At 37.9% G+C, this 10,924-nt stretch overlaps 1 protein-coding gene across 1 annotated transcript; it reads left to right on the top strand.

Annotated features, from left to right (window-relative positions):
- Nucleotides 1-6,635: 6,635 nt before the first annotated feature.
- On the top strand, nt 6,636-10,007 carry LOC113282529 (NADH dehydrogenase [ubiquinone] iron-sulfur protein 1, mitochondrial-like). The gene is made up of 5 exons (XM_026531556.1): nt 6,636-7,158; nt 7,310-7,556; nt 7,845-8,139; nt 8,283-8,657; nt 8,889-10,007. The coding sequence occupies exons 1-5, from the start codon at nt 6,708-6,710 to the stop codon at nt 9,789-9,791; spliced, it is 2,271 nt and encodes a 756-aa protein (XP_026387341.1). The 5' UTR covers nt 6,636-6,707; the 3' UTR covers nt 9,792-10,007.
- The last annotated feature ends 917 nt before the right edge of the window (nt 10,008-10,924 follow it).

The raw sequence follows: 10,924 nt of genomic DNA, 5'->3' as shown, positions 1-10,924 counted from the left end.
TCGGGAATCAAGTGTATGTGTAATGAATTCTTGTAATTTGTTTATCCATATGATTGTAAGAGTTTTGTCACTAAAATTGACAAAGGGGGAAATTGTTATAGCATAGCTCGGTTGAACCCACCAAGCGTTGGTATGTCAAGTTTGGTTGTCATATTTTAGTGAATCAAAACTCAGTTTAAGGGTCGCTTGATTATGTACTAGAGTCAACTTCGTATAGGTTAGCCTGCAAGTATTAGGATATGAGACATTACAAGTATTGCGAAGACTTGAAGAAGTGAAGAAGTAAGAAGCTACAACGACAACATCATCCTTCCACTTGAGGTTAGTGATATTTGACTTGAACTGTTTCATTCCCTAACATATCTTTCAAGTCGTGTATATTGAAAACAAAACTGCGAAACATGAACACTCTAGATAGACATAGTATTAAGGAATACAATACGAGGTTTATTGCTTAACTATTAAACTTTGTAGATAAGACATCAACATAATAGTTTGAATGCTATTGTGATTATGTACGGGTATGAGGTGAGGATTTCATCCTAGGAAATAATGTTCTACATGTGTTTTAAGGAAGTAAGTTCATAAACTTGTTTATGAATCGAAAAGGAAATCGCCAGGCGTTATTGGTATTGTTATTCATTGCATATCTTATGAACAACCAATATGTGTGATTTAGTATAACCGCTCATGACTTGTTTGTGTTCTTGGTAAAACTATTCACAAAGGCCTGACTTATGTATTGGTATGACTTTTATTAGTGAAACCGATCTTAAGTAGTCACCTGAGATGGTATGATCGAGTTTGTGATTTGTGTATGACCGAATCTGGGTAAAGGGGAACCGATCCTAGTAAGAGGTGCAACACATCACAAAGGGAAATCGATTCTTGTATGAGGTGCAACAAGTTTTTAGCAGAAAGGGGAACCGATCTTATGGACATGTGCAACACGTTTTTAGGCAAAGGGGACCGTTCCTATGGACATGTGCAACACATATAAGTTAGATACCATATATATGTGGGGAATCGATCCTAGTACCTAGTCAACCGAATTTTGGAAAGCTAGTCTGACTATGTACAATACTCACATGGAGGTAGAACCGAAACTTGTTTTGGTAGAACCGTTAAACCCATGATTTATGATTGAGTGTTCTTGATCAATCACATAGTTCTTGAAAGTCAATGAACCAATTCTAAACTTGTTTGGAAGTGTGGCAAATCGGTTTCAAGGTTGTAAGTATGAAATAGGACTTACAAAGTAAGGATGTCGACATACTTTGAACACGTACAGTAATGTTTATCTTTTATTGTTCAAAGTTATTCCTTAATAGCTAAAGGAAGAAAATCCCAGGATCGAAAGATAAATAAGTTAGGAATATTTTATTTAAGGTTTTTAATTTTATTTTAGGAAAACGAGAATTAGTAATGTGCATTTACTAGTCGAAGATTTTCCAAAGAGATTTTCGGTCTTTATTTTGGACAAAGCATTTCCAGGAATTATGGAAACCGAATTTGGAATATATTGCATATCTTGAGAATATTTTCGGTTTTGGAAATTCCTTGGTGTCCAAACTTCCTTGTCTATAAATACTTGAAGTTTGCATTTCTAGCAAACTAATCCTTCGTGACAGCAAACTTCCTCGGTTGTGTTGTTACTGGTGAAGCCGCCTATTAGGCGAAATCTCTTACGACCACTCAGTTTAAAGTCTTCTTTGGGATTGAGAAGCTCTATTAGTACCGTTGGTGGGAAACTAGATAATTGCGGTTTATATTGTTTTTTCGATTGATTTGATTGACTAACGGTGGTTGAACTTTGATTGCACCTAGTTTGTTTATGCTTGAAATATTTTCTTCTGATATAAGATTCACTCAAACTAGATCGAAGTTTCGACAGGGATCTTTAGACTGTTTGTAGTTATAAAGACGATCTTGTGATAATTCATTGTTAACAAACTCCGTTTTGTGCGTGATTGATCACAAGAGATTCAAGTTGATGTGTGCAGGTGTTTATTGAAGATCTAAGAAGATTTGAAGACAAAGAAGATATTTAAGATTTCTAATTTGGGGATCATAATCTTTGGTGTGCACAATACTTGTTTCGTTATAGAGGATCCAACTATAATCGGTTTATCCTTGTGGTAGATTGGATTGGTTAGTTGTTTGGATCGACATCAATACAATTCTTTGTGATTAAAAGTATTGATTGCAGAATCTTAACAATTACCTTTGATAGTTGAGAATAAGATAGATCTAAGCACCCGATGAAGGAGTTTATTGAGATAAACAGAAGAGCCTTTGTCGAACTCACATCACTTGGTTGAAGAGAGTTGTTACCAAACAAATTTGTTGTTCCTTTACTGTTTGGAATACGAACCAAAGGAATTGTTCCAAGTACGTGACTTATTCATAAGTTAGAGGCGTGGGAATACAGACGGAACTAGGTGAACTATAGATTTAGTTGCTTGGTCTCAATTATACGAAGTTGGTTTAATTTTGTGTAGCGGCTTAAGCCTGAGAGTATTCAATTCTGGACAAGGTATCGGGGTTTTTCTGAATTTGGGGTTTCCTCGTTAACAAAATCTTGTTGTGTCATTTACTTTTATATTCCGCAATTATAATTGTTGTTATTATAATTTAAAGTAAATTACACAAACGTTAATTCCTATTTACTTGATAGTAATCCTATTGTGTTTGGTTAAGTACGAACCTCTTATCAAGTAAACATACTTCGTTGTTGTATTGTCGCGATCTCGTATCCATAGACGATCACACGAAGTGTGAACCGATTTGTTGCATTGTCTCGACTCAGCCCATAGACAATCACTTTCGGAGAAAGGACTTATATGTAGGAAATTTTTTAGCTTGAGGTATATTTGGGTACCCTCGCCTTTTCAGGTTGTTTATAAGTAGCCAAGGAAGACTATTAAGCAGGTTGAGAGTAGGAATTTTCTATGGTCTGGCGATGCTGAGAAACATAAGTATTTTACGGTTCTTTATGATAAGCTGTGTTTTTCGAGACGTGAAGGTGGCTTAGGAATTAAAAGATTGGCGTAGGTTAACAAAGCCATGCTTATGAAGTTGTGGGTTACTATCCGTGACTCTGGTAAGATTTGGGCTATATTTTGGGCCAAGTACTTTAAAATTAATCACAATCTGATTGACTATAAATTGGGTTCCACGGTTTTTCCTGGAATCAGGTGGGTTTACGGTTTTGTGCAAAGGCATACACGTTCAATTATTGGTGATGGTGCGAATACTTCCTTATTTTTTGATAATTGGTGTGGTGATTTTTCGATAGCAAGAGGTTTAGAATCACTTCTAAGGGCCCTAATGATTTTAAGGCCAAAGTGAGTGATATTATTGTTGATGGTGCGTGGGTTATTTCTCAAAGAACAAGAGATTTAATGATATGATGCAATATTGATGTTGATAATTCACCTCTCATTGCTGGTGGAGAAGATTATAAAATTTGGGATTTGGATCCTAAAGGCGTCTTTTCAGTTAACTCTACGAAGGATGCTATTAGAATCACTTCTAAGGGCCCTAATGATTTTAAGGACAAAGTGAGTGATATTATTGTTGATGGTGCGTGGGTTATTTCTCAAAGAACAAGAGATTTGATGATAGATGCAATATTGATGTTGATAATTTACCTCTCATTGCTGGTGGAGAAGATTATAAAATTTGGGATTTAGATCCTAAAGGCGTCTTTTCAGTTAAGTCTACGAAGGCTGCTATTAAAACGCCTTTTGAAGTTCAACTGAGGTGTTGCTCTCTTTACAAGGCCGGTTGTGCACCCTACTTTGAGTGTACAATATTGGAAAATATAGACAAAACAATGTTGCGCAAGTGAAGATAATATTATTAAGAAGACTGGTAGGAGCATGCATACAATGTGTCGTTTATGTAGAAAGAGTTGCGAAACTATTAGCCACATTACTTGGCATTGCATAGTGGCCAAGAGGATTTGGCCTTGGTAGGCGTGCATGTTTAATCTGCAGCCAAATGAAGATATGGTGGCCTCTTACAAGGCTGCTAAGGGGCGCAACAGGATGATAAAGGATCTGTGGCTGGTTGCAAATCTCGAAGATATGGCGGTTCAATGGCTTGGTTTTAAAGGCAGGGTTTATCAGTATGCGGAGGAATTACGCATCTTAAATTGTTTCAAGTTGCAGCATAGATCATGCAACATTCCATTCCAATTGAGGTTAGTTGGTCTCCTCCTAACCAAGATGAAATCATGATTTGTTATGATGGCGCTTCACTTGGAAATCCAGGTCAGGCTGGTGCTGGTGTTACTTTTTGTGATGCCAATGCAGCAGTGATTGGCGTTCTTTGTGTTGGCATTGGTTGGCAGACTAATTATTATGCGGAAGTGTGTGCTATTATTTATGGTGTGATGCTAGCCAAGAGGTGGAACATGAAAAATATTTGTGTTCATCAGACTCGATGAGTTGCATTCAAGCTTTTCAAAAGAATGAGTTTCCATGGCAGCTAGTTCAGAAGTGGAGGCTTGCGAAGAACTTTTACTACAATATACGTTATATTCATAACTATAGAGAGGCGAATTTTCCAGCTGATGCCTTGGCCAAGCAAGCTTGTTTGCTGGCCGGAGATATTTTTGAGTTTTATAAGGGTAGGTCAGGTTTTATCCTGTCTTTGGAATGGCCTGGTGAAGTTTATTATCGTTTCAAATATGCTAGATTATTAGATGGCCTCACAGCTAGTTTTTAATATGGCCTAGCCCATGTACAGTTTTTGTTTTTTTACTTAATTTTATTGACCGAGTAAAAAAAATAAAAATAATTGTATGGAAAAAAATGATTAATTTGTTGTGTAACGACATGCATTAATAGGAACTGTCATATAATCTGATAAAAAGAAACGTGCGCTTGAAAACTGTAAAATCATCAGGGATTGTTCATAATTCGCTTCAATGATGATATAGTTTGATGATGGCAAAAACAACATTAGGTTTCCATTCAATTATTTATAATCAAACTGCTAAGCGAGGAAAACCCATAAAAACAAATAAAGAAAGTAAAAAAGGTAAAATAACGTTCTTAACCGAGGAAAAAGAAAACACAGAGAAAACACAAATTTTAACGTGAAACATCTATGCAGGTTTTTGATAGTTGCTCGTAACTTAGAAACACAATTATTCAGGAAACTGGACGAGCAAGCGGTTCCGGTTGCATCTTCTTGTTAATTTCGTTAGTGTGTATACATAAACAGATTTCAAACAAGTAACCGATGATGTCACTGTTTACCTCCCCATCCGACGTCCCCGGTTGTCTCTCGCTCAACTTTCAATCTGAGCTAGAAGATGACGAAATCGATGGTCGGATTTATCAGGTTATACATAGGCTACTTCTTTTTTATGATATATATGTTATCATATTCCAACATATTGACATCACAAAATTCATCAATATATAAATATGGTTCAATCAACAATCAATACACCACTAAAATAACCATTTCATTCAACTTTAATAATCAATGCATCACAAAAGAAGTGATATGATGGAATTTTATCTACATCCATCCTCTAATATTGTTCGTGAGTTATGTATAATATAACAAATCAACCCAATATCAAAAATTTTATTATTATTAAAATAAACTTTAACTACAAACCCTAAAAGTAGAATGATATACCTTTGATGATTTGTGGATTGAGTTCGGAGTTGAAAGATGCAACAGATTCACCAATAAATATAAAACAAACCCTTTTAATTGCACATAATAAATCAAGCTAAACGATCGTCAAAATCGGAAGGGAGAAGAAGATGGGGGAGAAAAGAGTTAGGGATGAAAGGAAGATGCGGTGGAGTGAAAGCCCGAGTTCTTCCTTGATGTTTATAAACACAAAAGGGAAATTCGATTTCTATTTGGTCAAGATCTACGCTTTGACCTGGATGAAAAATTAATTTTCATGTTGCACTGTTTGGACGGGAACTCATTTAAGCCCCTCCCTCATAGTACGGTGCAACTGAACAATTAGTTCGCTCTGCTACATTTAAGTTATAACCAAGCAAAATGCCAAACCATGGCGAAGAAAAATAGATTTTGTTTTGTAGAAGGGGGAATTGTAAACACGAGTGTAACTTATGGTGGGTTTGGATGTAGAATTTTAAAGTGGGTCCAGAGGATTCGGCAGAGTTATGTTTCCCTCGTTATGTTTGGTTGTCCAAATCTCTGGAATTACGTTTCCGACGGGAATCACTTTTCCAACAAATCCTCCAAATGGAATGCGACCCGACCCTTCCCTCCTAAGATTTGTTGGGAAATTTATCATGGAATTTATGGACCCACTTTTTAAAACTCCAAATCGCATATATATATACAATTTTGAGATTTTTACGGAAATGCCAAACAATGCATGGAATTGTTTAACGTAAGAAAATTTTACGAATCTTAAGAATCTCAACTGAGTTACCAAACACACGAGAGATATACATGAATCCCAGAATTTATAATCCCGTGAGATTATAAATTTCAAATTGTGAATTCCGCAAATAAACCGTCCATTAATTATTTCGATGTCCCTAAAACGTCCCTTATCGCATTACCCTGGATGGGAATAACCCACCACACGCCTCGAATTAAAATCCATCAAACATCAGGTTTCTATAGTCCCCTTTCATTTTCCTCGAGAGAGAGAAAGAGAAGAAGAAGAAGAAGAAGAAGAAGAAGACACAAACATGGGGTTAGGGTTACTAGCTCTCCGAGCTTCAAGAACATCTCTTCTAGGTCGTTCATCATCAACAATTTCTAGGCCAGGTTTCGAATCTGGAAACCCTAATTTCAATTTGGTAAGATGGATCATTTCAACACCAGAACTACAAAAACCAGAAGCAGCAACTGCATCAGAACCAGCAGCACCACCACCACCGCCACCTAGAACACCAGTTGGTGGTGCTAGAGTTCATATTGAAAAGCCTGAAGATGCGATCGAAGTATTTGTTGATGGTTACCCTGTCAAAGTACCTAAAGGAATGACTGTATTGCAAGCATGTGAGCTTGCTGGGGTTGACATTCCTAGATTTTGTTATCATAATCGTCTTTCCATTGCTGGGAATTGTCGTATGTGTTTGGTTGAGGTTGAAAAATCTCCTAAGCCTGTTGCTTCTTGTGCTATGCCTGCTCTTCCAGGTAGGGTTTCACATTCTTTCTTCCGAGTTCAATTAAATCTAGAAATTCTTTTCTCTTGCACATCATTGGATAAATTAGAAGAAATCAAATCCTGTTGAATCCATGATTAAATTATTAGTATGTGTTGATTAGTTTTTATTTGGTGGTGTAGGGATGAAAATTAAGACTGATACACCGATTGCAAAGAAGGCAAGGGAAGGAGTTATGGAGTTTTTGTTAATGAATCATCCATTGGATTGCCCAATTTGTGATCAGGGTGGTGAGTGTGATCTCCAGGATCAGTCTATGGCGTTTGGATCTGATCGAGGTCGATTCACTGAAATGAAGAGATCTGTTGTTGATAAGAATCTTGGTCCATTAGTGAAGACTGTAATGACTCGTTGTATCCAATGCACAAGGTTTGGATTTGTTATACCCCCTTTCTCTTGTTTTGTTAATTGCTTTATACAGTTCAACGTCGCCCCACTTGTAGAGTTTAAATATCTTGATGAAAGTCGCAACATTATTGTGATTTCATTTCAAACATAATCTAGTTCTGTTTAGAACACAATAATGGGTCTGACATTTGATTTTCCCCAATTTCACTTGGTTACATAATCACTTGAAATAACCAATTGTTTTAGTAAATAATTACTTATTATGGTAAGCAAATTCTGAAGATAGTGTTACTGCGAATTTTCAAATAGGTGTGTAAGGTTTGCTACTGAGGTTGCTGGGGTTGAGGATCTTGGCATGTTAGGTCGTGGTAGTGGAGAGGAAATTGGAACTTACGTTGAGAAACTGATGTCAAGTGAACTTTCTGGAAACGTGATTGATATCTGCCCTGTGGGAGCTCTCACTTCAAAGCCTTTTGCTTTTAAAGCTAGAAACTGGGAGTTAAAGGGGACTGAGAGTATTGATGTTACGGATGCTGTCGGTTCAAACATCAGAATTGATAGTAGAGGTCCAGAGGTCATGCGAATCACTCCACGGTTGAATGAGGTTAACTTGCACATCCTCCAGCTTTTGTCATCCTTTCCTTCTTTTAATCTTTTCTAAGTTTTGCATCTACCTGCTAAAGATATTTCAGAGAGAGAGTCTTATTTGATATTGGATGTATGTTAATATGTTAAGTAATGTTGCAGGACATTAATGAGGAGTGGATATCCGACAAAACACGTTTCTGTTATGATGGACTGAAAAGGCAGAGGTTGAATGATCCCATGATTCGTGGTCCTGATGGACGCTTCAAGTCTGTGAGCTGGCGTGATGCCCTTGCCGTGGTTGCAGAAGCTGCTCATCAAGTTACACCCGAAGAAATTGTCGGTATTGCAGGGAAGCTGTCCGATGCAGAATCCATGATGGTTCTGAAAGATTTGTTGAACAAGATGGGTTCAAACAATGTGTGGTGTGAAGGAAATGGCATGAACCCTCAAGCTGATTTACGTTCAGGATACCTTATGAACATCAGCATAAGTGGTCTTGAAAAGGCAGATGTTTTCCTTTTGGTTGGTACTCAGGTATGTGGTTTGAAATCTTAATGGAGTTTATATTATGGGTGATGTCTAACGGTTAGAGGTAATTAAGTAGTTGCAATTTTGCAAGAACGTAAGACTACTAACTAGAACCAAAACTGTTATGCATTCCATAGAGCATAGTACTAGTATCCATACACTCGCTAATGATGCATCGAGTCCAGTTGGGATCTATATAGCTTTCCTAATATCACTATTTTCTGTTATAAAATGCAGCCAAGAGTAGAAGCCCCAATGGTGAACGCCAGAATCGGCAAGACCGTTAGAGCCACCAAAGCTAAGGTCGGCTACATTGGCCCCCCTGCTGAATTCAATTACGACCACCAACATCTCGGCTCAGGCCCACAAACCCTCCAAGAAATTGCTGAGGGTCGTCATCCATTCTGTTCTGCTCTCTTATCTGCAAAGAATCCTGCTATAATTGTTGGTGCAGGGCTCTTTGAACGCGAGGACAAAGACGCAATATTTTCTACCGTTGAAAGCATTGCAAAGCAAGCCAAAGCTATCAGATCAGACTGGAACGGCCTTAATGTACTCCTCCTTAATGCTGCCCAAGCTGCTGCCCTTGATCTTGGCCTGGTCCCGGAATCTGAAAATGCACTGGAAAAAGCGAAGTTTGTGTATTTGATGGGTGCCGATGATGTGGACTTGGAGAAGCTTCCAAGTGATGCTTTCGTGGTTTATCAAGGTCATCACGGAGATAAAGGTGTCTACCGCGCAAATGTAATATTGCCATCTTCAGCATTCAGTGAGAAAGAAGGTACTTACGAAAACACTGAAGGTTGCACACAACAGACACTCCCAGCTGTTCCCACAGTTGGTGATGCTAGGGATGACTGGAAGATACTGAGGGCACTCTCCGAAGTTTCTGGACTCAGGCTTAACTATACAAGCCTTGGAGGCATACGTACTCGCATCAGTACTGTGGCACCGAATCTTGTACACATTGATGAGAGAGAACCAGCTAGTTTTTCCGCAACATTAGCGAAGCCTGAGACCCAACAGAAAATGAGCAAGGAAGACTTTGGGGTTGCCGTTGAGAATTTTTACATGACTGATGCAATCACTAGGGCATCTAAGATTATGGCGCAATGTAGTGCTTCACTGTTGAAAAAGTGACAACATTTTGCGGTAATTTGAGCCATTTTCTTCTCAATAATTGTTAAGTGGTTTTCTAAAACCTTATTCTGAAATCTGTTGTTAATTACACCTTTTTGTTTTATTGTTTTGATTACCCTCAAGAATTGTAAGGATTTAATGATGTATAATGGTCTTGTGCTCATAAATGGCCATTAAAATCTTGTCATTTTGTTTAAAACTCCAATTTCTCATTTACAAACTTGTCAAAATGCAACATTTATTTACTCTTTTCTTGTTAAGGTATTTCTCTGCATAACAAAAATGTCATGGCCTCTGTATCAGTATCACCTATTTGATGATGACTTCCTCGATATTTGCTTCAGGCCAGACGGTCAAGTTTGCCGGACGCAACAGTGCAATTCTAGCCAACAGAAATGAGTTTTATGGGCCCAAGTACTAGCCTACTGATTTATAAGTAGGATTCACATTTCACAGGTAAGTTATGGACTCCTCCTATTATCTTGATCTTCGATAACAGAGATCTTGCGTTGCATTGAATGGTAAACTCAATAGATCCTGGCAGGCATCCTGCAACCAATTCCAACGCAAAGCAAAGACATGTCCATTGTCCACTTATTTTTGATACAGCTAATGTATTAGTACAATGGTACTGTGCCTAATGCTAGGCAGTGGTCACTTTCACGTGGCCAAGTTTATGCCACTGGTGCTGGCCATCTAGGTTAGTACACCTCTAACCCCCTCCCTACTCTGCTGAATTTTCCAAGGAGTACCTATGACCCCATACCATATTCATGATGGAAGTGCTGATGAAATTTCGGACCCCAGCGAGGTTAAAAAACCGGATCTTGATCACGAGCTCACGGGTCATGGGTTATCGTCTTTTGTATGAAAAACAAGTTAAAAATGACAAAGCAGTTTTCATTGATTTATCCGATATGTTTTAGACTTTTTGATATTACCATGATATCTCTGGTTTAATGGCAGAGACACTGGAACATACAAAAAGTTGCTGCAGAAGAAGAAGAATCCGGCTTTCTCTCTTTCTTTTCACACCAGTAAATCACTTCTCCCAAGCTTATCCACCCATCATAATTAAACTGCACAGTGCACAGGTGGCAAACCCATGATCCATCCATCCAACCAAAACAAAA

Source organism: Papaver somniferum, chromosome 5 (assembly GCF_003573695.1).
Source record: "Papaver somniferum cultivar HN1 chromosome 5, ASM357369v1, whole genome shotgun sequence".
NCBI classification, from domain to species: Eukaryota; Viridiplantae; Streptophyta; class Magnoliopsida; order Ranunculales; family Papaveraceae; genus Papaver; species Papaver somniferum.
Note: the sequence above shows the minus strand (reverse complement) of the source record. Positions and strands in the feature narration are given on the sequence as shown.

What these genes read in the sequence shown, in the direction of transcription:
- LOC113282529 (XM_026531556.1), top strand. Translation starts at nt 6,708, where the DNA reads ATGGGGTTAGGGTTACTAGCTCTCCGAGCTTCAAGAACATCTCTTCTA. An exon ending in TGCTATGCCTGCTCTTCCAG is followed by an intron (nt 7,159 to 7,309) that starts GTAGGGTTTCAC and finishes TTGGTGGTGTAG; the next exon opens with GGATGAAAATTAAGACTGAT. An exon ending in TCCTTTTGGTTGGTACTCAG is followed by an intron (nt 8,658 to 8,888) that starts GTATGTGGTTTG and finishes TATAAAATGCAG; the next exon opens with CCAAGAGTAGAAGCCCCAAT.